At 57.6% G+C, this 19,318-nt stretch overlaps 5 protein-coding genes across 5 annotated transcripts; 2 read left to right on the forward strand and 3 right to left on the reverse strand.

Moving 5' to 3' along the window:
• Nucleotides 1-1,527: 1,527 nt before the first annotated feature.
• Nucleotides 1,528-5,017, reverse strand: BDY17DRAFT_62629 (acyl-CoA N-acyltransferase). Its single transcript, XM_033738568.1, has 4 exons — nucleotides 4,850-5,017; nucleotides 4,422-4,787; nucleotides 1,893-4,353; nucleotides 1,528-1,790 (listed from the first exon to the last, which is right to left on the reverse strand). The coding sequence occupies exons 2-4, from the start codon at nucleotides 4,579-4,581 to the stop codon at nucleotides 1,643-1,645; spliced, it is 2,769 nt and encodes a 922-aa protein (XP_033585091.1). The 5' UTR covers nucleotides 4,582-4,787; nucleotides 4,850-5,017; the 3' UTR covers nucleotides 1,528-1,642.
• A 924-nt stretch (nucleotides 5,018-5,941) lies between these two features.
• Nucleotides 5,942-6,894, forward strand: BDY17DRAFT_306092 (S-adenosyl-L-methionine-dependent methyltransferase). Its single transcript, XM_033734989.1, has one exon. It carries the CDS (start codon nucleotides 5,948-5,950, stop codon nucleotides 6,860-6,862), a length of 915 nt encoding a protein of 304 aa, XP_033585092.1. The 5' UTR covers nucleotides 5,942-5,947; the 3' UTR covers nucleotides 6,863-6,894.
• A 6,896-nt stretch (nucleotides 6,895-13,790) lies between these two features.
• Nucleotides 13,791-15,290, reverse strand: BDY17DRAFT_258774 (FAD-dependent pyridine nucleotide-disulfide oxidoreductase; the record flags this gene model as incomplete). The annotated part of the gene is made up of 1 exon (XM_033731807.1): nucleotides 13,791-15,290. One exon carries the CDS (start codon nucleotides 15,288-15,290, stop codon nucleotides 13,791-13,793), a length of 1,500 nt encoding a protein of 499 aa, XP_033585093.1.
• Nucleotides 15,291-15,782: 492 nt separating this feature from the next.
• BDY17DRAFT_258795 (uncharacterized protein) lies at nucleotides 15,783-17,522 on the reverse strand (the record flags this gene model as incomplete). Its single annotated transcript, XM_033731809.1, has 1 exon — nucleotides 15,783-17,522. One exon carries the CDS (start codon nucleotides 17,520-17,522, stop codon nucleotides 15,783-15,785), a length of 1,740 nt encoding a protein of 579 aa, XP_033585094.1.
• A 496-nt stretch (nucleotides 17,523-18,018) lies between these two features.
• Nucleotides 18,019-19,291, forward strand: BDY17DRAFT_258790 (Alpha/Beta hydrolase protein; the record flags this gene model as incomplete). Its single annotated transcript, XM_033731808.1, has 2 exons — nucleotides 18,019-19,174; nucleotides 19,230-19,291. 2 exons carry the CDS (start codon nucleotides 18,019-18,021, stop codon nucleotides 19,289-19,291), a joined length of 1,218 nt encoding a protein of 405 aa, XP_033585095.1.
• Between the last annotated feature and the right edge of the window lie 27 nt (nucleotides 19,292-19,318).

Here is a 19,318-nt window from a genome sequence, read left to right on the forward strand (position 1 = left end):
CTCCCCAGTCGCGTCGTCTGCTCGTGCCGGACCGTACGGAGTGTACAATGGCGTGCAAACCGATCGTCCCTATGCCCACCCCGCGCCCAAGAGGCAAAAATCGGGCTACGACTACAACTCACACGTGTACTATCCTCAACAAGTCCCCAGCAACCCGGTGTACCAGTACAACAACGTCCTACAAGGCAACACTTACGGTGTACCAAGCCAGCCCCAGTCCAGCCATCAACTCGATCAAGGCACGCCGTATCCCGGCCTGATGGGCCAGGGATACCTCCAATCAAATTCAGCTTCGAGCTGGCAAAGGCCAATGCAACAGGGGCACGTTGCGGCACCATACAACGGCGCGAGTTCCAGTCCGTATCTCAGCTCCATGCACCACGCAGCGCCCACGGCCCGAGACGGGGCAGCTTCAGCCCACGCGCAGCACCATGGTCAACAAGCGGGACTGCGAGCGGGCGATGAAACATTCAGTGCTTCTCTTGGCGGCTTGCATACACCCTCTTCCATCTCCGAAACGCTCCCCACCTCGACGTCGCAACAGCAGCAATCCTTCCTCGCAGCGCGGGCTGACGTTCAAGAGCACGAAAGTGACGATGGTATAGGAGGGCATCCGAGCTACGCCGTGCAACACCACCACGTCGGAGATGCTCACAGTCAGATGGGATACCGCATGGGCGTGGCAAACCAGCCGGTCCCCAGCTACACGTCAAGTATGCAGCCAGCCACGAGTGCAGCGTACGACCCACAGTTACAGGAGAGTGCGGTCGCGCGGTATCACGACAGACAGTTCAACAACGCGCACAACCTGTACTCGGATCCGTCGCGCGGCTCGCTCGCATCACACGGCGTGCCGTTGCCGGACGATCACGAATCGCTCGACTCCGGTATCTTAAATCGAGGCTTCGTACCCTCGTATCGCCAGCAGCCGGTGGGCATGGACCACGGCGCAGCGCATTATAAGGAGGGGTATCCAACTCCTCATCAACAAACGAGTCCGCTATAAGGATTGCGGACGGAGTGGCAGTGGTAGAGGGAGGTGTCGGCGCGGGATGAGTCGACCCTGATCAGGAGCGCGGAAGAGGATGAGGGGTGAACGCGGCGCTCGGCGCGTCGGACTCGGGTCGAGGGGATTAGGAGCAGAGGCGGCTCATATTCAATTTTTGGACAGCGTTCCGAGCGTGCGCGTAATTACTGTATCCCTAGCGGCGCGGAAGTAGAGGACTTGGACGCCCAAGCTACAGGTTGTAGATATAGCACCTAATTCGCAAGGCCAGAAAAACAGCAATCGCGGGGTTGGAAACAGTTGAAATCAAAGAGCGGGACGCCCACGACTCTTATACCTCGCTGGTGCGCGGCAAGGTTCAACGGGACCCAGCCATGCCGTACCATGCGACGACGACGAACAACCACGACGAATCTTGGTTGGGGAAAACGTGGATGCGACGTGACAGGTGTGACGGGCTAAAAAACAAGGGAGCCGCCGGTTCACCGCCCGCGCAGGGATGAGTTTGGCGCCGACGCGCAATTTCGACTTATCCATGGGAGGGAAGCTACCTAGTGCACGAACCTTCCGACGGCCCTGCGGCGAGCGACACGAGTGTTAAGAATTCAAGCTTCCCCTGCTACGTACGTCCGGCTACTAATCGTCATCTTCCCCCGGGGCATCCAACTCTGCATCATCGTCGTCGTCGTCATCACCACCATCATCGTCTTCCTCTTCTCCTTCCTCCTCCTCCTCCTCCTCTGCCCCATCCCCCTCGTCCTCCTCATCGACTGCCGCTTCGCCGCTCGCAATGTTGACCCCCGCAACGGGAGCTGCTCCATCCCCTGTCTGCTCTTCTTCCTCCTCCGGTGCAGCCGATATGGCGAGATCCGCGAGCTTACTCCGCGTCCGACGAGTGATGGTCGGTCTTCCTGCCGTGCTAGGGCTATAAACCCGCGGCGTAGAGCGTCGCGCAGGCGTGCCGTACTGGCCGCTATTACCCCTGCGTCTGCTCGGTCGGCCGGGGCGTCGCTTCGTGGTTGATACCATGCCTCGAAGAGGAGGCCACACTTCGTATCGAGTAGGAGGCACAGGACCGGCGGAAGTAGGCTGTGAGCCTGAATAGTAAGACGACGAGATCGGACTCCCTTCTCGCGTGGTATTCTGCATTCCATTTGGCGTCTTGCGAGGCGATTGTTTGCGGGATGTGTCGTGCAGCTTCTCGGCGAAGGAGGGTTGCGGCGTCAGTGAGGGAGGCATGAGTGATGTCTTGCGGACCTGGGATGCCACGCTGTTCAATTGCAGCTCGTCACCGGTCTCTGTGCTCTCCACATGCACATCCTCGCTGTGAGCGGAGCTGTTGCCTCGGCCCTCTCGCATCTGCTCGGCGCCGTGATCGTGCCCAACGGTGAAGGCCGCTCCTTCTTCGCGAGGCGCGACAGTCTGCAGCGGCTGCGCAGCTTCTTCACCCAGAGTAAGGAGGTTGGTTGGCTTGCACATGACATACGGCGTCCAGCAGAGCCGTGCGGGGTCGAGGGTGATGGTGGCCTTCTTTTCATGCTTCTCCACGTATTCTCGCATATACTCATAGTCGAGTCGAAGTGCGTACTGCTCCGTGATGGGATCTTTGACCAGAAATCGCAAGGCCTCCAGGGTCGAAATGATGTCGTCGGGCGTCATCCCGGTCTCTCGAGCAATCTGCACAATAGATATTTCTTGTTCTCCCACGTGCGCGCCCGCTGCTCGATCCTGATATCGCAGCAGTAACGTGCATAAGACCGTGCGCCAGTACGACCGATAGGAGACGAGACCCATGTCAGACAATGGCTTCTCGGGTGATCCAGTCTTTCCCTCGACCTTGGTCAACAGGTACGAAAACTCGATCAAGACTCTGCCGAATCCACGTCGCATGTGAACCGGCAAGACCAAGATGCACGAGACATTGTTGCCGGGATTGCTGAGCACCGAGTCCAGGCCGTCTGCGTCGACGGCTGTATCGCCGTTCGGTTGAGAGTCTCGAGAGTCGTCGGAAACAGGGTTCTGGAGTGTCGCGGGTAGCGGCGCACAGCCACGCTTCTCTTTGGAGAAATACCCAACAAAGTGGCACCCAAAGTCGTCGTTCTCGGTCATGATGTAGAACAAGAACGGTTCGACATCGTAATAGAGGGTCTTGGATCCCAGGAACAGCTTGGCCAATAAGCAGAGATTTTGGCAGTACAGCGGGTGTCGGCGCCCGTCTACCTCGAAGAAGGACAGCGTAGTCTCGACGCCAGTCTCGGGATTGACGACCGCGTTTCGGTAGATCTCATCGCCCGGCGGATGCTTTGCTGAGCATTTGAGCTTGTGTCGCCACGCCACATAGTCGGAGCTCATGTACTTTAGGCAGAATTCGCAGATGTACAAGTGCTTGTTGCGACTATACTCCTCGGGGTAGGGTGCGGCGTGCCAGGTGTCGATCTCGTACTGGCCAAAGTTGATGCACTTGATCTTGCTCGGCGGGCCTGCCGATTTGGATCGAGCCGGAGTCTCTCCGTTTGCCTGTGCCATCTTCTCCTTCCATTGCAGCTCCGCCTGGTCGCGAGCAGCTTGGAAGGCCAGTCGGTCGGCATCCTGAGGATAAGTGCGCGTCGTCTCTGCTTCGCCGTCCGTAAGAATGCCGCCGTAAGGCCTGCCCTTCGTTTCATCGGTCTCGCGATCGGGGAAGGCGTAGAAGGGATTGGCATACATGGTCGTTTGGACGGCGGGAAAGTGCTGGTAATCTTCGGGTTCGGCCGTGACGGTGCGGCGGCTGTTTCTTGCGCGGCGCAAGCGATCGCGCTCGCGACGTTTTTGTTTCTTCAGCACGTTTCGCTCGACCTCATCCCACTGTGAGACGGTGATGGGGATGGAGACCACCAGGCTTTTCGGGTCATCGGAGTGCGAAACGATTCGTGCGCCTTGCTTGCGCTTCTGGTAGCGTTGAGGCCGGCCCGAGCGGGATCTCGGCGAGGCGTCGTCGTCTACAGTTCCATCCAGACCGGCAATAGCAGGCGGGACACCATCCTGCATTTCCTCTTCTTCGTCGACAGTACTCGCACGCCAACGCTTCCGCGCAGGTGCACGCGAGGCATCGTCCACATCATCGGCCGAAGGCGTCTTTCGCTTTCTAAGCGATCGCGAGCCGTCCATGGGATCCTCGTCGAGGATAAGAGTGTTGAAGACGGAGTGCGAGTCGGGCTTGATGCCACCCCTTGCAGCGGGCAGCAGATCGCGAGCCATTCGGGGAGCGGAGGAGCGACGTCGAGACGACGAGAGCATGCCGGGGACATTTTTGAAATCGGCCTCGAGGCCATTGGCGACGCAGTCTTCGCACCGCCATTCGGCTGCATCTGTAATCCGGAGTCAGTTGGGTGTTGCATACGGAGGTGATGTTGCAATTGCTTGGCAGTGGACGTACCTTCGTCGGCAGCTAGCGATCCCGCGTCTCTGGCGCATTGTCGATGAGCTGCAGGAACGGAAGTCAGTGCTCTGGACCCTGAAACCAACGGCGTGCATATCTCGCTGTCCATCTCTTCCCTCTTCCCTCTTCTCTTTTTCACATCGACACGCGCAACCATGCTTGTCTCGTTCGTCCGCTGTACTTTGCATGTCCCCTTTCCACCCCGCCCGCAACTCGATCATTGGAATGGGTAGACGGCACAGATATTACACAAAATGACAATAAACAAAAGGCAAGCACTTACCATTGTCGCCACACACCGCGCACGCCAAATACTCTTCGTATTCTTCTCCCGGATCATGCTCCTCGTCCTGGCCGCAGAAGCTGCATCATGTGTCAGTCACGTTGTTCTCCAACATCATCCGTTCCTTCGTGTTTGAACTCACACGCAGTGGCTGGCTGAAGCATTACCCCCTTCAACATCATCCACGCCTTCGTCGGCGCCTTCCCAATCTTCACCGGCCGATTTCGAGCTGTCATCATCATCTCCAGAATCTTCGGCTGCTTCATCGACTTCAGCCTCAGATTCCTCAGCTGCCTTCCGTCTCGTTCGGCTCGATCGCCCACCGCTGGGCTTGGATCGCGCTGCTCTTGACTTGACTGCTCCCACAACCTCACTGCCTTCCTCATCGTCATCATCGTTGACGTCCTCCTCCTCCTCTGCCACCTCAGCATCAGCATCTGAGTCCTCCTCTTCTCCCTCAGCTTCTTCACCTTCAGCTTCCTCCTCGTCCCCCTCTTCTTCTCTCTCGTCGTCGTCGTCGTCCTCCTCCTCTAGCTCTTCCGCCACCTCGGCGTCCACGTCATCATCTGCCGCATCCATATCTTGCTTAATCGCCTGATAACGGACCCCACGCCCGCGCAATCTGGTGGGCGTGGGAGCGCTCCTGTTGAGCACGATTGTCGCCAGCTTTGCCCGCTCGGCTCCGCTACGAGCCTCCCTCCAGTGGTGAAAGCGTGGTGTCAATCATATGCCAGGCTTTCGCTTCCCACGGCACGTCTTCATTCGTTGCTTCGCGCGTTGCTTGTGAATGTCGAAGGTGCCCGAACGCGTGAAATCCAGCTATCTGCTCGTATAGTCCACCGCTACAGCTGTTCGTTGGGCTGAGGCGAGGGATGTGGGCCGTTGCGTGTTCGTGTAAGGTGATTGTGTTCGTAGAGGTGGGGTGACTAAGCAGGGGAGTGCGGTGAGGATGGGTGTTGGCGCGTAACACAGGCGTGTTGCCCGCTCCACGTGCTTCAGGACGTTCCAGATGATGCTGCGACGCGAAGTTGGTGCCTTTGGAGCTTGCGGGTGAGGGGAAAGATGGCTTCAAAGATGTTGTTGGCGCCCTCCCTCCGTATGCGGGACTGCTGTCGGGTCTGTCCAACCACGGGTATTGTGTTGAAATATATTCGTGGGACCTGGTGACATAAGTCGTGGTATCGACTTTGGTTTAAGACACGGCCACTCGCAGAGACACGCCTTTCAACATCTCGTCAATATGTCACACTTCACCAGGCGTGGCCTGCTGTCGCTACCGTCTGGTTTACGCTCCTTGATACTGGGAAGAATACATGCGGCGCCTACCACCTCGCTCCCTCAGCCCCGATACTTTTCAACCAGCTCTGCATTTCACTCCGATCACAGCTCAGTAAACCAGGATGAAGTTTCCCACTTCAACGCACTGGCTTCATCATGGTGGGACCCTCAGGGCTCCAGCAGACTGCTGCACCTCATGAACCCGCCGCGCCACGACTTCATCCGCCAATGCCTCAACAGCCACATCCGCGAGCCGGGCAAGAAGCTACGCTACCTCGACGTTGGCAGCGGCGGTGGGATCTTTGCAGAATCGGCGGCTCGATTGCCAAATACGCACTCGGTCACGGCAATCGACCCGTCGCCCGAGGTCGTCTCCGTCGCAAAAAGACACCAGCGGCAGGACCCATTGCTCCTCGAACAAGGCCGATTAAGCTATCGCAACTGCTCCATCGAAGAGCTCCCGCTCCCCACCTCTGCCGAGACGGCGGTCGATGTCCTCACCGTCTTTGAAGTCATAGAGCACATTCGACAGCCCGCTCCCTTCCTACAAGCATGTCTTAAGCACATCAAGCCGGGCGGTTGGTTGATCGGTTCCACGATTGCCCGGACGAATACGTCGTGGTTCACAACCAAGTTAATGGCGGAAGACGTGTTGGGAGTGGTGCCACGGGGAACACATGATTGGAATCAATACATCCAGCCTCACGAGCTGCGAGCGTGGGCTCGGACCCAGCCCGACGTGGACGCCGAGTTTCAAGGCTGGCAGATTATGGGCGTGGTGTATGTGCCGGGGATGGGGTGGAAGGAGATTCCCAGCAGTGAAGACTGGGGGAACTACTTCTTCGGTGTACGCAAGAAACAGGTGGAGGCCAATTAGATGTGCGCAAAGACGTATTACACATACACACAAACTCTCTCGAATTACTTGTAACACTACGCTGGCTACACCATCAGCCACGACCATGCCGCTCCAAATCAACGTTCCCCGCTTCTCCCTATGCTTCAGCTAAGATACTGCGTAGCCACAGAGTCTTGCATAGCCGTCTACTAAGCGCCACCAGGTCCACCACCACGAGTTCTTTTGCTGGCACCATCGTCATCACCTTCGTGTTGGCGCTTCTGCCCAGCATTCGCCGCACCTCCGCGGATTGTCCCTCCACGACCTCCTCTGGGCATGTTCGAACGAGGGATGCCAGAGCCGCGCGGGATTGTGCTGGCGCCCTGAGCCGCGGCATTGGCGTTGGGCCCACCATCGCCGGCCGCGCCCTGGTTGCTCCCTGCGGCCCCTCCACCGCGAGGCTGTGCAAGCCCACCACGGCCGAGCGTCTGCTGGGAAGCGCGACGGGGAATCTGCTGTCCGCTTGCGGCGTCTGTGTTGGGTTGGAAGACTGACGCTAGTGGATTGGGTCCGGCATTGCTGGGACGACGAGCGGGGCGGGCAAGACTACCAGGCTGGACCATCTGACTAGGCTGTCCAAACGTGCCCGAAGGAGGGCGGATGCCGGACGGCACCTGGCTAGGCTGCCCAAAGGTTCCAGAGGGAGGGTGCGTAGCGCTTGACGCGGAAGGGGTGGTGCCGAAACGTTCTTGTCTGCGTTTCAGCTTCTCCTCCTCTGTCGTGTCTTGACCGTCGGCAGGCTGAGAAGGTGACGATGGCAAGGGTTGTGTTGTCGAGGGCGGGACCGCAGGTTGCTGAGCGGCCGCTGCAGGAGACGCTACAGTCGAAGAGGCTGCTGCTGCCGCGGGAGGAGCTGCTGGCGGTGCTGGCTTGGCCTTGTCTGCCACCTCCCAAACCTCCTTCACGGGCTTCTCCGGCGTCTCTTGAGCGGCTTTGCGTACGACGGCAAGCTTGGCTTGCGCTATGTTGCGTTGGCTGATCTGCACTTTGCTCTTCATGCCCTCCTGATCCACCGCTTTCTGCACAGCTGCCTTCTTCTCCACCTCCGCAGCCGCGAGCTTGCTTTGCAGCTCGGCCAGTTGCGCGTCGTTCGTACCAGATGTTCGCTCGGCCTTGAGTTTGGCAATTTCTTCCTCTTTCTCGGCGATGGTCTGATGAGCTTTCTCAGTCTCCGTGGCGACCCTCTTGTTGATATTAGCGTTGAAGATGCCCTTGATGCGCTGGCTGGTCTTCATCATCGACAGCATCTGGTCTTCAGTTGGCCACTCGGAGTCGGTTGCAGGCTCTGCCTTCGTTGCTGAAGTTGGCTCTTCAGCCTTTGCGACAGCAGCGCCGCCCTCCTTGGTCAACCTCTGTATCTCTTGCTGATGTTCTTCCTTCAGCTTCGTGATAGCCGCATCATGCTGCGCCTTGAGCTTCTCGATCTCGGCGGAGTGTTCCGCGAGCAACTCCTCGCGCGCAGCCTCCCGAATCTTGTCTCGCTCTTCCTTGAGCTTTTGACGAAGGCTGTTCTTCATGGACTCGATCCGCCGATCTCGATCTTCTTCCAGCTGCTTCTTCGCTAACTCATGCTGCTCCTCCATCTGCTGGCGAAGCTGAGCGACCTCCTTTGCGACCAGCTCGGCGACATTCGTCTCCTCTTGAGCGGGAGCGGCGCCTGAAGTATCATTCTCTCCATGATGGTTGACTGCATTGGCGCGGAGTGTTTCGACTTCTTGCTGGGCCGCCGTCAATTCTTGCCTGAGGTTGTCCAGAGCTGAGGTGTCGGCGATGCCAGAATTCGATATCTCGCCCTCCTCTTGCTGCAGTGCGGAGTCCAGACGTTGCTGTAGAGTTGAAGCATTGACTTCCAACTCCTGGACTCGGGCTTGCAAAGTCTGCACCTCGCCGCTAAGCGTTTGTGCGCGGTTCGATTCGTCGTTGGCACTCTTTTCTGCTTGCGCGAGTCGGGCCTGTAGTGCTGCAGAGTCTTCTGCTGGGGTTTGGTCCATATTGTCTTGCTCATTTGCACCGCTCTCTTTGGGCTCACTCGGAGCTGCAGCTTGGGCCTCCGTCAGAGCAGTCCTCGCTTCTTCCAGTTCCTTCTTCACAGCGTCCAGCTGCTCTTCAACGCTGGCCTTCTCCGCACTTGCAGTCTCGAGTGCAGTCTCCCCCTCCTTGATCTTGGCGACTTGCTTTCTGTTCTGCTCCTTCGCTTGAGTGCGGAACTTCTCCAACTTCTGCTCGTACATTTCCGACTTCTCCTTCACGGCGGTCTCGACTGTCTGGTCGATGCCATCAACCTGTTCGCGAAGTGGCCCTTGCTCGGTTTCCAGCTGCTCCTTGTCCGTCTTGAGCTGTTCGATCTGGGCTTTCATCTCTTCAATCACGGCCGGGTCAACGCGGTCGTACTTCGAAATGATGTTCTGCGTCCTCTCCCGCCAATGGTCTCGGTCGTCCTGAAGAAGCTTGATCTCTCCATCCTTCACTTCGACATCCGCCTCGAGTTCGCCCACACGGCTCTTGAGAGGGTCAAGCTCTGATAGCAGGCGTTCGACTTCTTTGCTCTTCTCCTCCAGCTTTTCGCGCGCCTGGCGCGCTTCGTTGCGAAGAGTCGTCGAACTCTCGCGGAAGAGGTTGAGCTCGTTTATGGTCTGCATGAGCTTGGTTGTGCTGCTTTCAGATGCCGATTGCTCCGAGGACTGCCGTCGCTCCTCGGCGAGGGTATGTCTGGTATTCTCGAGCTGCTCAGAGGCGTAGTCAAGTTGCTGCTGAAGCCGCTTTGCCTCTTGCACCGAAAGCTCATACTGTACGTCCACAATCTCCTTCTCCCGACGCAGGTACTTGACGACTTCTTGCATATTGCTGTCCTCGGATGAAGTCGTCAGTTGGCTCTCGCCTTGTCCGCTGGGGATGCTGCGTCCAGCCCGTAGAGCAGCGAGCTCGGATGAGAAAGAGTCCATTTGCTCATGCAATAGGCGGTTTTGCTCGTCGACATCGCGTCGTCGGTTCTTGGCTTCTTCAAGCTCCTGTTCAAATCGATCGCGCTGCTCAGACCAGCTCTCCTCGGCTCTCTCAAGACGAGCTTTTGCGGCGTCCGCTTCAGCGCGGATCCCTGCAACTTCGGTACGGAGGTCGTTGTATTCCTTGCGAACAGCCTGTAAGCCCTTAGCAGCTTCGGCGTGTTTGAGCAGCTCATCTTCATAAGACTGTTGTGCTCGCTGGGCGATTTCGGCCTGCGCTTTCAGGTCGGCCTGATACAATCGCTTCTCCTCTGCATGCCGCTCGGCGTCATCGCCCAGGCGCGCGATTTCCGATTCAAAGCTAGACTTTTGCTCGTTCAGCGTGCGAGAAGCGTTCTCATCCATTGTACGCAGTTCCGAGAGCTCGTTGTTGGTCGTGGTGAGCTCCGCCAACAGATCATCGATGCGCTGCTGAAGCTCAGAAATGCGGGCATCTTTCTCCACAATTTGACGATCCATCTCTTCTTTGTACTGCTCGCTGGTTTCGTTGAAATTCGCAAGCTCTTCTTCCATCGCCTGTGAGATAGAGCGGTACTGCTCAGCTTGCTCCTTAGCTGATTCGAGCTCGTTTTTGGCGAGTTCAAGGTCACGGCGAGCATCGGACAGCTCCAGTGCGAGACGCTGCTCGTTTGAAAGGTCGTCTTCACCATTGGCCTGCTGTTCACCGTCCTGTTGTGATTGCGGGCGAGGCGTTGGACGAGGCTGCAGCGCGGCGACTCGCTCTTCAGCTGAACGAAGTTCAATCTTCATCTCGTCGACCCTCGTCTGGAGAGAATCCCTGCTTGTCTTGGCCGCAGCCAACTCTTCACGGACGTTGCCCAGAGACTTGACGAGATCATCGATCCGACTCCGCGATTGTCCTTCCTCGTACTCCCGCCGTTGCGACATCCTCTTGTTGTCATCCAGAGTCTGCTCTAGCTTCTTCTTGCTCTCTCCCAATTCCGCCTCCAGGCCCTCGACACGACTCTGTAGTCGCCGTCTATTCTCCGAGTCCGACAGCTCCCGCTCGTTCTGGAGGGATTGCAGATCACCAACAAGTTTGTTCAGCCTGCTGCGCTCGTCCATCAATCCTTTGTTGTCATCGGTAAGGCGGCTTTCGATCCGCTTCCAGAGTTCCTTCTCGGCCCGCGCATTGGCAATTTCGTTGCGCAGGGATTCGGACGCAGAGCGTGCTTCAACCAGCTCCTCCGCGACTTGTTGAGTCCGCAGGTCCTGCTTTGCAGCATTCTCCGCCATCTCCTGCGAGCGCTTCTGAAGCTCGGAGTTCTCGGTGCGCAGGCCTGCATAGTTGGCCTGCAACATTTGCAGACGCTCGTCGGCGAGAGTTTTCTGGGATTTCCAGTGAGCGACTTCAGCCTGGAGCGTGCTCTTGTCCCGACCCAACGCATCCACCTGATCTTTCAGAGTCTTCCGGTCTTGGGCCGACTCGTTCCGATACTGGTCGAAGAATGTTTGTTGCTCTTTGAGAAGCTTGTTCATGTTGTCGATTTCCGACGACCGTGGCGTCTGAGCCACAGTCTCAGCGCCGTTGCGTTGCGGAGTCTGCGGCGGGGCGCTTCGACCAAACATCGCCTCGTAATCCGCGTCAGAGGCGAGGTGGCCCTTGTGCTGGATCATACGCCTGAACATGTCTCGCTCCTTGATGTAGCTATCAATTTGAGTGGCGGTCGCTTGTAGTTCGTCCTTGTATCGTTCGACTTGCTGTCTTAGTTGCTCCACTTCGACAGCGTTGGCTTGGGACTCGGCGGCTTTCTGACGAGCCTCTTCGCCTTCCATCCGGTCGCCCAGTTCGCGTGTAATTTCCAACAGCCGTTGGTTCTGTTCTTGCAATTGGGACACGTCACGGTAGATGACGAGATTCTGGGAGATGAACTGGTTGGTCATGGTCTCATTCTCAGACCAAGCTTCCGACTCGCCACGAGCAGCTTGCTCCAATTGGATGCGCTCTGCACTCGACATTGCTTCCAGGCCTTGGTCACGCAACTGCATCTCGACAAGCAGAATCTTGATCTGGGCGGAAAGATCTCGTAACTGCTGGCGGAGAATGTCGCCCTCACGAGCCTTCGAATCCGCCTCGGCCTGCCATCGCTCGGATTCCTTGATGGCACTGTCGCGATTGCCATTCGAATCCTCCACGAGACGAGAGAAGTTCAGCACTTCTTCTTGCAGCCTCTGTTGTTCGTCCCGTAGCTCGAGGATCTCCGGGCTACGGTTCTCGGCTTCGTTGAGCATTTCGTCAATTGTAGTCGAGAGTTTTAGGTTTCGTCGTCGCTCAGCGTCCAGATCGGACTGCAGCTCGTTGATCTTCGTCACGTACTCAGTATTGGTGAGTAGTCGTCCGGTTTTGCGGGCCGAGGCGGAGAAGCTGATTGGCATTCCACTGCGACCAGGAGTTGCAATATCAAGTGGCCCGTTACGCATGGGCGTGGCCGGCCGTGATTGGCGTGGTTGTTGCTCGAGTTTCTCGACGGCGAGTTCCAGTTCCGCAACTTTGGCTTCGGCTTGTTCTTTGTCTCCGCGCTCCGTCTCGATCTCCGCCTGGAGTCTGCTGATCTCTTCCGTTGCATCCATTCGAATCTGCTCCATCTGTCCCTCGACGGCGTGCAGTCTTGCCTTGTGGGTGGCCGCATTTTGTGCCTGCAGCTCCGCCAGCCTCTTGCTACCCTCAAGCTCTGTACTCCAGCCCTGCTCCTTGCGTGCCAACTCTTCTTGCAAACTGGCAATGCGAGCGAAAGCTTCGTCGGCCTTGCCTTGCAGCTCGTCCAGCCGTTGCCTCAAGTTGGTCTCGGTGCGTTTTAGAGACTCCACGCTGGCCGTGCTGTCCTCCAGTTCGCGCTGCAGGCCTGATATCCGTGCATTGCGCTCCTTCCGGAATTTGGCGTACTCTTGATTACGAGTCTGGAGCTCGGTGGTGTGCCATTCGTTGTTCCGTTTGAGAAGTTCGATCTCTTGCTGCAAGGACTGCTCTTTGAACTTGTGTGCCGAAACCGCATTGTCAAGGGCCTGGTTGCGCTCTTCGAGCTGACTGATGTCGCGGCGCAAAGACAATAGCTTGCCATGCTGGTCTGCAAGATCCGCTGCAACCCGGTCCTTCTCCGTCGACTTGCTCTCGACAAGCGCCAAGGCATCACGATTCGAGGCCTCGAGAGTCTCGATACGCTGTCGCAAAGCTTCGCCTTCTGCACTCGAATCGGACGTAGATGACTGTAGTTGCTCAAGCTGGGTAGCGAGGCGTTCGCGTTGGCTCTCCGCCTCGTTCAATTGGCCACGAAGCTGTTCAATTTCCTTTGCTTGCCGGGTGACGGTCGTCTTTTGGGCCTTGAGCTTGCCCTCCACGGTGCGCACGCTGTTCTCCAATTCGACATCCACCCGAAGCTTGTCCGCCCTGAGCTCATCGAACTCCTGGCCCTTTGTCGTCAGAGCAGCCAGAAAGTCTTTAATCAACTCGGCAGTGGGTGCATCGAGCAAGGTCTGTATCTCGGTCTCTGGATACGCAAAGAGGGTGGAGAGGTAGGGTACGTCGAGCGCCGCCGGCTCGGCGCCGTGCGCGCGTGTCCGCATGTTGTACGCTGGGTTCGGCACCAGGCTACACCATTATTGTGTGTCTGTGAAGGAGTGGCACGCCTCTGATGAGAGGAGGAGATGGAAGGTGAGCGGCACAATGAAGGAGGGTGGGTGCAGGTGTTGTGCATGTTCAAAGCCGGCCTCCAACGCGTGAAAACAATCACGCCGGATTCGTCCACGGTGGATGACTAAGCGGTACTGCCTGACGTAGCGCGCTCGTAGCCTCACTCTCACTTCACGACGTAAAGTCACGAAGAACAAAGTGAAACACGGCTGATTGCACGTGAATCTACGTGGAAATGAATTGTAATGATCGGACCCATTCGCATGTGAGTGTGCAGCTACTTCAGATACCCCCATACGTTGTTCAGGCTCTCCGCAAGGGTAGGATGGGCAAAGATGGCGTCTTGTAACACGGGATAAGGCAATTTGCCCAGCATCGCCGTCTGGACGATGCTCATGATTTCCCCTCCCTCAATCCCAAAGCACGTGAATCCAAGAATCTGTTTCGTCCCATCGTCGACCACCGCCTTCATCAGACCGCGGCTCTCGTCGGTCTCCAATGCACGCGCGACATACGCCATTGGCATCGATGCAGTCTTGATGGTGGCATTCGGATACTTCTTGCGAGCTTCACTCTCGTGCAAACCAACATGGGCTAGTTGCGGGTCGGTGTACATGACGTATGGGATCACACGGTCTGAAACCTTGCGCGGGGGCTGCGATGGCGAGGGAGAGATGAGCGTGTCACGCAGAATGCGAAAGTCGTCGTACGAGACATGGGTGAAGGCCGGCCCACCCTTGACGTCTCCGATGGCGTAGATGTGTGAGACGTTGGTTTGCAGCTTTTCGTCAACTGGAATATGTCCACTCGCGTCGGACTTCACGCCGGCGGCCTGTAGATTCAGCATATCCGTGTTGGGTGTTCTGCCTGCAGCAAGAAGGAGGTGGGATCCAGTGATCGTTGCCTCTTCTCCTTGCTCATTCTTGTAAGCCACGGACACTTCCTCGGGGTGAGCAGATTTCACACTCGTGGCGGATGAGTTGAGCAGGACCGTGATGCCATCTTCCACCAGGACCTTGCGAAGGGCGTCTGCAATCTCCGGATCTTCACGTGGAGCCAACTGCTTGCCTCTTTGCAGGATGGTAACCTGGCTTCCCAGTCTGCGGAAAAGTTGGCCGAATTCGAGGCCAATGTATCCGCCTCCAAGGATGACGAGGTGATCTGGAACGGCACCCAGCTCCATAATACTCGTTGAATCCAGTACCCGGGTCTGGTCCACGTCGTCTAGCCCAGGTAGTCGTGGCCTTGCTGGGCGGTCACCGGTGTCGATGAAGATAGTTTCGGCTGCGACAGTAACCTCCTGGCCTTCCAAGAGTTTCACAGTAAGCGTATTCGCATCCTTGAAGCTGGCCTCGCCCATGAACAACTCCAGGCCCTTCTGCCCCTTCACCCTCGCCTCGCTCCCTCCCCGCCAACTCTCAACAATATCCCTCTTTCTCTGCCTGACCTGTTCCATGTCCACGACCCCGCGGATCTGATCCCAACCGCGATCTGGCTTACTCGCCGAGAGATCGTCGGCTTTCCCGGCATGGGGATTTGACAAGTTCCACACTCCGTAATCGCTTGCGCGGGAGACGATATATGCCGCTCGACCACTAGCAACCATTGTCTTGGTCGGAGTACATCCTTCATTGATGCAGCAGCCCCCGATGTGGGCTTTTTCGATCAATGCGGTTTGCTTGCCTGCTTGTGCAAGTGCGGATGCGAGCGGCGTTCCACCTTGCCCGGACCCAATGACGATCGCATCGAACCGTTTCACACTCGAGGCAGTCGACATTGCTCTTAGCGTATTCCTAAGGACTCCAGAAGCACGAAGGAAGCTGGTCATCGGTCAAGGTGCAAGGAGCAAGGTGCAAAGAGCACGAACATATGGAGCGGGAAAGAGTGCCAGACGACTTTAGTAATTATGCTGCTTGCTTACCTGCATGCGACGTGCGATATCACGGGCGTGCCTAGAGAGCAGCCTCCAATTACCGTAATCAAGCGGTGGTGGCGGCAAGGTGCCAGGGGAGAGAGGAGAGCGGGGCAAGCCTCTCGTTGTGATGCAGCTGAGGTATCTACCGCATTGGGTCATAAGACGTGGAGCTAGAGTGCGTTGACTAAGAAACAGTAAGCTGGGGCTGTGAACTCATGTCGTTGGCCCCCGAACACGGGAGAAGTAGAGCGTCTAAGTGTGTGCATATCCAAGTATAGTCGGGTGTGCAGCGCTGGATTGGACATCCATAGCATGTACGGTGCCGGTATATAGCACGCCGAACAACGCATCAGCTCAATCGATTCCAACAGCACTCCAGTCTTTCACCCGCAAGCCTTTTCCTTTCGGCACCTCAATCACATTGCTGAATCTGCTGGGTCTTCCGGACATGCCGCTGTACGGCACAGTGGTCCCGTCTCGGTTTCTGCGGCTCTTGGAGTGCTTTCGTAGTTTCTTGCGTGCAACCATCACCGGCACGCTACTCTTCGTGACGAGATAGTTGGAGAAGCTTCCCAGGAGCACTCCTTTGACCGCGCTCTGTCCTCGGCTTCCGATGATGACGAGGGTGGGAGACAGGAAATCAATCACCTCGGTGATGATGTGTCGTGGTGATTTGCAATGGAACACTTCCACAACAACTCGCACTTGCAGCCGGGTTTTCCGCAGAAGTCGAATGCAGCAAGCCGTAATGTCCTCTAGGGCTCGCCTTCGCTCCGACTCGGCGGAACTGTATACTCCGCGGCTCCGACTGCGCTCGTTTACTATGATGCTGCCGCGAGCGAGTGGTGACGGGCCGGGTGAATTGGGAACATTCGGCATCGGTAAACCCTTGACAATGGCAGCCGTATCTTTGACCATGTCTGCGCCGTGGCCGACTTCCACGGCACCCTCCCCGCTCGTTCCCGCCGTTTCTTCGTCTGCCGCATACACGGCAAATAGCGTGTCTCCGTCGCGGAGAACCGTGCCAATTGTCCACTCGAGGGCGTGCTCGGACTCGGGTGATATGTCCGTGGCAACCAGATACATCCGCTGTCGTCGCCTACCCTCTTCCGCTTCACGTTGGAAATGCGCGTAGTCGCCACGAACGATCTGCCTGATCACCCGATGCGCACTCGGCGTGCTGTGGATGTTGGACATGGTCAGCGACAGCTGCTGGGCAGCTCGCATCTCCGAGTGGGACTCATCGTCGGATGTCAGTGGTGTCGAAATTCCCGAGGCGGGCAGATCGAAAGCCGTGCTGGGATGGACGGGTTTCTTGGTCGGTGCGTGTGTGATTCTCACTTCCGGCGTGCCCAGGACGGAAGCCTTGCTTTCGCCTTTAGTCGGATCGGGCTTTGCGCCGCCGGGCCAGGATCTGGGCTCTCGCACGGAATCCTCGCTTTCTTCGCGAACGTTGATGGACTTCCCGGACGTGGTCCTTCCGGGCTCGGGCCTCTTGCGGCCCCTGCCCCGCTGAGTCTCTTCTCCGTCGGTGTCAAAGTCGTTCTCGGAATTGACACTCTCCTGGCTCTCTCGGCGAAGAGGTTTCAGCAGCTCCTTGGGATCTTTGAGCAGCCTGGCGCCTTCCGGTAAATCATCCAGTTCCTCGCTTAGAGCTCTGGAACGGGTAGAGGGAGCTGGGCTACCTTGGGAGCTCCGTGGGCGGCGAGGGTCGTTCGGACCCAGATCGCCGGGCAATGCGGCCGGCATGGGGGACTTTGGACGGCGGGGATCTTTTGAGCCAAGATCGCCGGGAAGCTGGATGTTTGCAGAGCCGTACACGGCCGACATGGCTCCGGGCTGGCGTCGTTGCGGTATCGGATTGCCCAGTCTGTCGAACTTGGGTCGAGAGGAGTAGTAGTCTTCCGCTCCCGAGGACCTCCGCTTCTCGAGAAGGGGGGGGGAGAGTGGTGGCGACGTCGGAGGCGAGCGACTCGAGACGGGCGCGAGCGTATCAGAAGGCTGAGCGGAGTCGTTTGGGGGCCCATTGGTGTGCGAATCCGCGGCATCCACGCCCTCGGCCGTTGAGGGCTTGTCCTTCGGAGCTTCCGTCATCCCGAGAACCCGCAAGGTACAAGGGGAGGTTGTCGTCGGTAGCACGGTCGATATGAGGCCCGGACGAGGTGCCGAGCATCTGCCACGGAGCTCGAGCTGGGCCGGCGAAAGACGTGGGACAAAATGTGGATGACCGCTGCATGCCCCGCGGCGCGCTCTTCGTCAAGTCTCTTCCACTACGCGTCGCAACAACTTTGACATTGCTCGTGCCTCGCACGAACGAGACGAGAATGCCCTTCTCGTCATCCATGATGGCCGACTTGAGCAAGTTTCACGCACGAAGCAAGATACGTCTAACGTTCAATGGCCATGTGGTCCCTGGTGACGTTTCTCGTTGACAGCTGCAGGACTAGCGCCAGGTACGTACGGACGGACATTCGGGCGGGCGTCCAGCAGCGACGCCGCTCTTCTCTACATCTGATCTCCCTCGTATTTCTGTCTTCTTTTCTTTCCACCCTTCGCCCCACCCCTCACCGCGCCTCCCTTCCATTGCACCATGACCGACCCTCGCACCGGCTCTCGCTGGATCCTGGGCGACAAATTCGACGAAGTCCATCCCCACCTCGAATCCATCGATGCCCTCTGGAACAAGAAGTGGAAGTTCCCCTGCGAGCGCAGCCTCTACCCCTTTCACGACGGCAAATATGAGGACTTTGCCCCCATCTTCGAGGCGCTGATCAAGAAGGGCATCCACGATGGCTACAGCGTGGAGTACACCAAAGAATTCTTGCCAACCTGCGAGCGGCTGGTGAAGAACGCGGATAAGTTGAATGAGGAGGGGAAGAAGCAGGAGGCCATTGATATGTATCTGCGTGCTTGTGCGGTGTACAGGATAGCAAGGTTCCCTTACATCAACAGCGATGTGAAAACAGCGGCATATGAGGCACAGAAGACTGCCTATCTAAAGGCCGCCGCATTGTTTGACGTTCCCATCAAGGACGTCGTCATCCCGCACACCGCTGGCACGGACAAGGACGAGGGGAAGGAGGTGCCACTTTATGTCAGAATACCAAACGGCGCTTCCAGATCCAAGCCGTCACCTGCCGTCATCCTCATGTGTGGCCTTGATGGTCACCGACCCGACAATACCGTGCGATCCAATGAATTCCTGGCGCGTGGGTGGGCATCTGTCATCGTGGATATCCCTGGCACCGCCGATTGTCCCGCCGATCGACGTGATCCCACATCCGCCGACCGCCTCTGGACCAGCATCCTGGACTGGATGGAGAAGGAAGGCGTCTTCGACATGAAGAGGGTCATGTGCTGGGGAGTGTCTGCTGGAGGCCACAATGGCATCCGCGCCGCACACACCCATGCGAGTCGCCTCGCTGGCGCCGTCGGGCAAGGCGCCGGTACTCATCACTTCTTCAGCCGGCCCTGGTTGGAGAAGGCGAAAGATCACGAGTACCCATGGACTGCGCTGCCGGCCCTCACCGCAAAGTTCGGCTATAAGAGTGAATCCGAGTTCCTCGACAATGCACAAAAGGACTTCTCGTTGGTAGAACTCGGGATTGTCAATCAACCGTCGTGTCGCCTGTTGTTGGTCAACGGCACACATGATGGCCTCATGCCCATTGAAGACAGTATGTTGATGATGGAGTATGGTTCGCCGAAGGAAGCCAGGTTCTTCACAGGCTTGCTGCATATGGGCTGTCAGTTTCGTCCAGCTGCGTTGAATCGTGATGTGTTCCGCTAACCATCCAGCAGATCCTCCGGCGAATGCCAGCATCTATCCGTGGATGGAGCAGGTGATGGCATCCGCAACCTGATTGGGAAAGGCCAAGGTCATGTAGATG

Source organism: Neohortaea acidophila (genome assembly GCF_010093505.1).
Source record: "Neohortaea acidophila strain CBS 113389 unplaced genomic scaffold BDY17scaffold_14, whole genome shotgun sequence".
Taxonomy (NCBI): domain Eukaryota; kingdom Fungi; phylum Ascomycota; class Dothideomycetes; order Mycosphaerellales; family Teratosphaeriaceae; genus Neohortaea; species Neohortaea acidophila.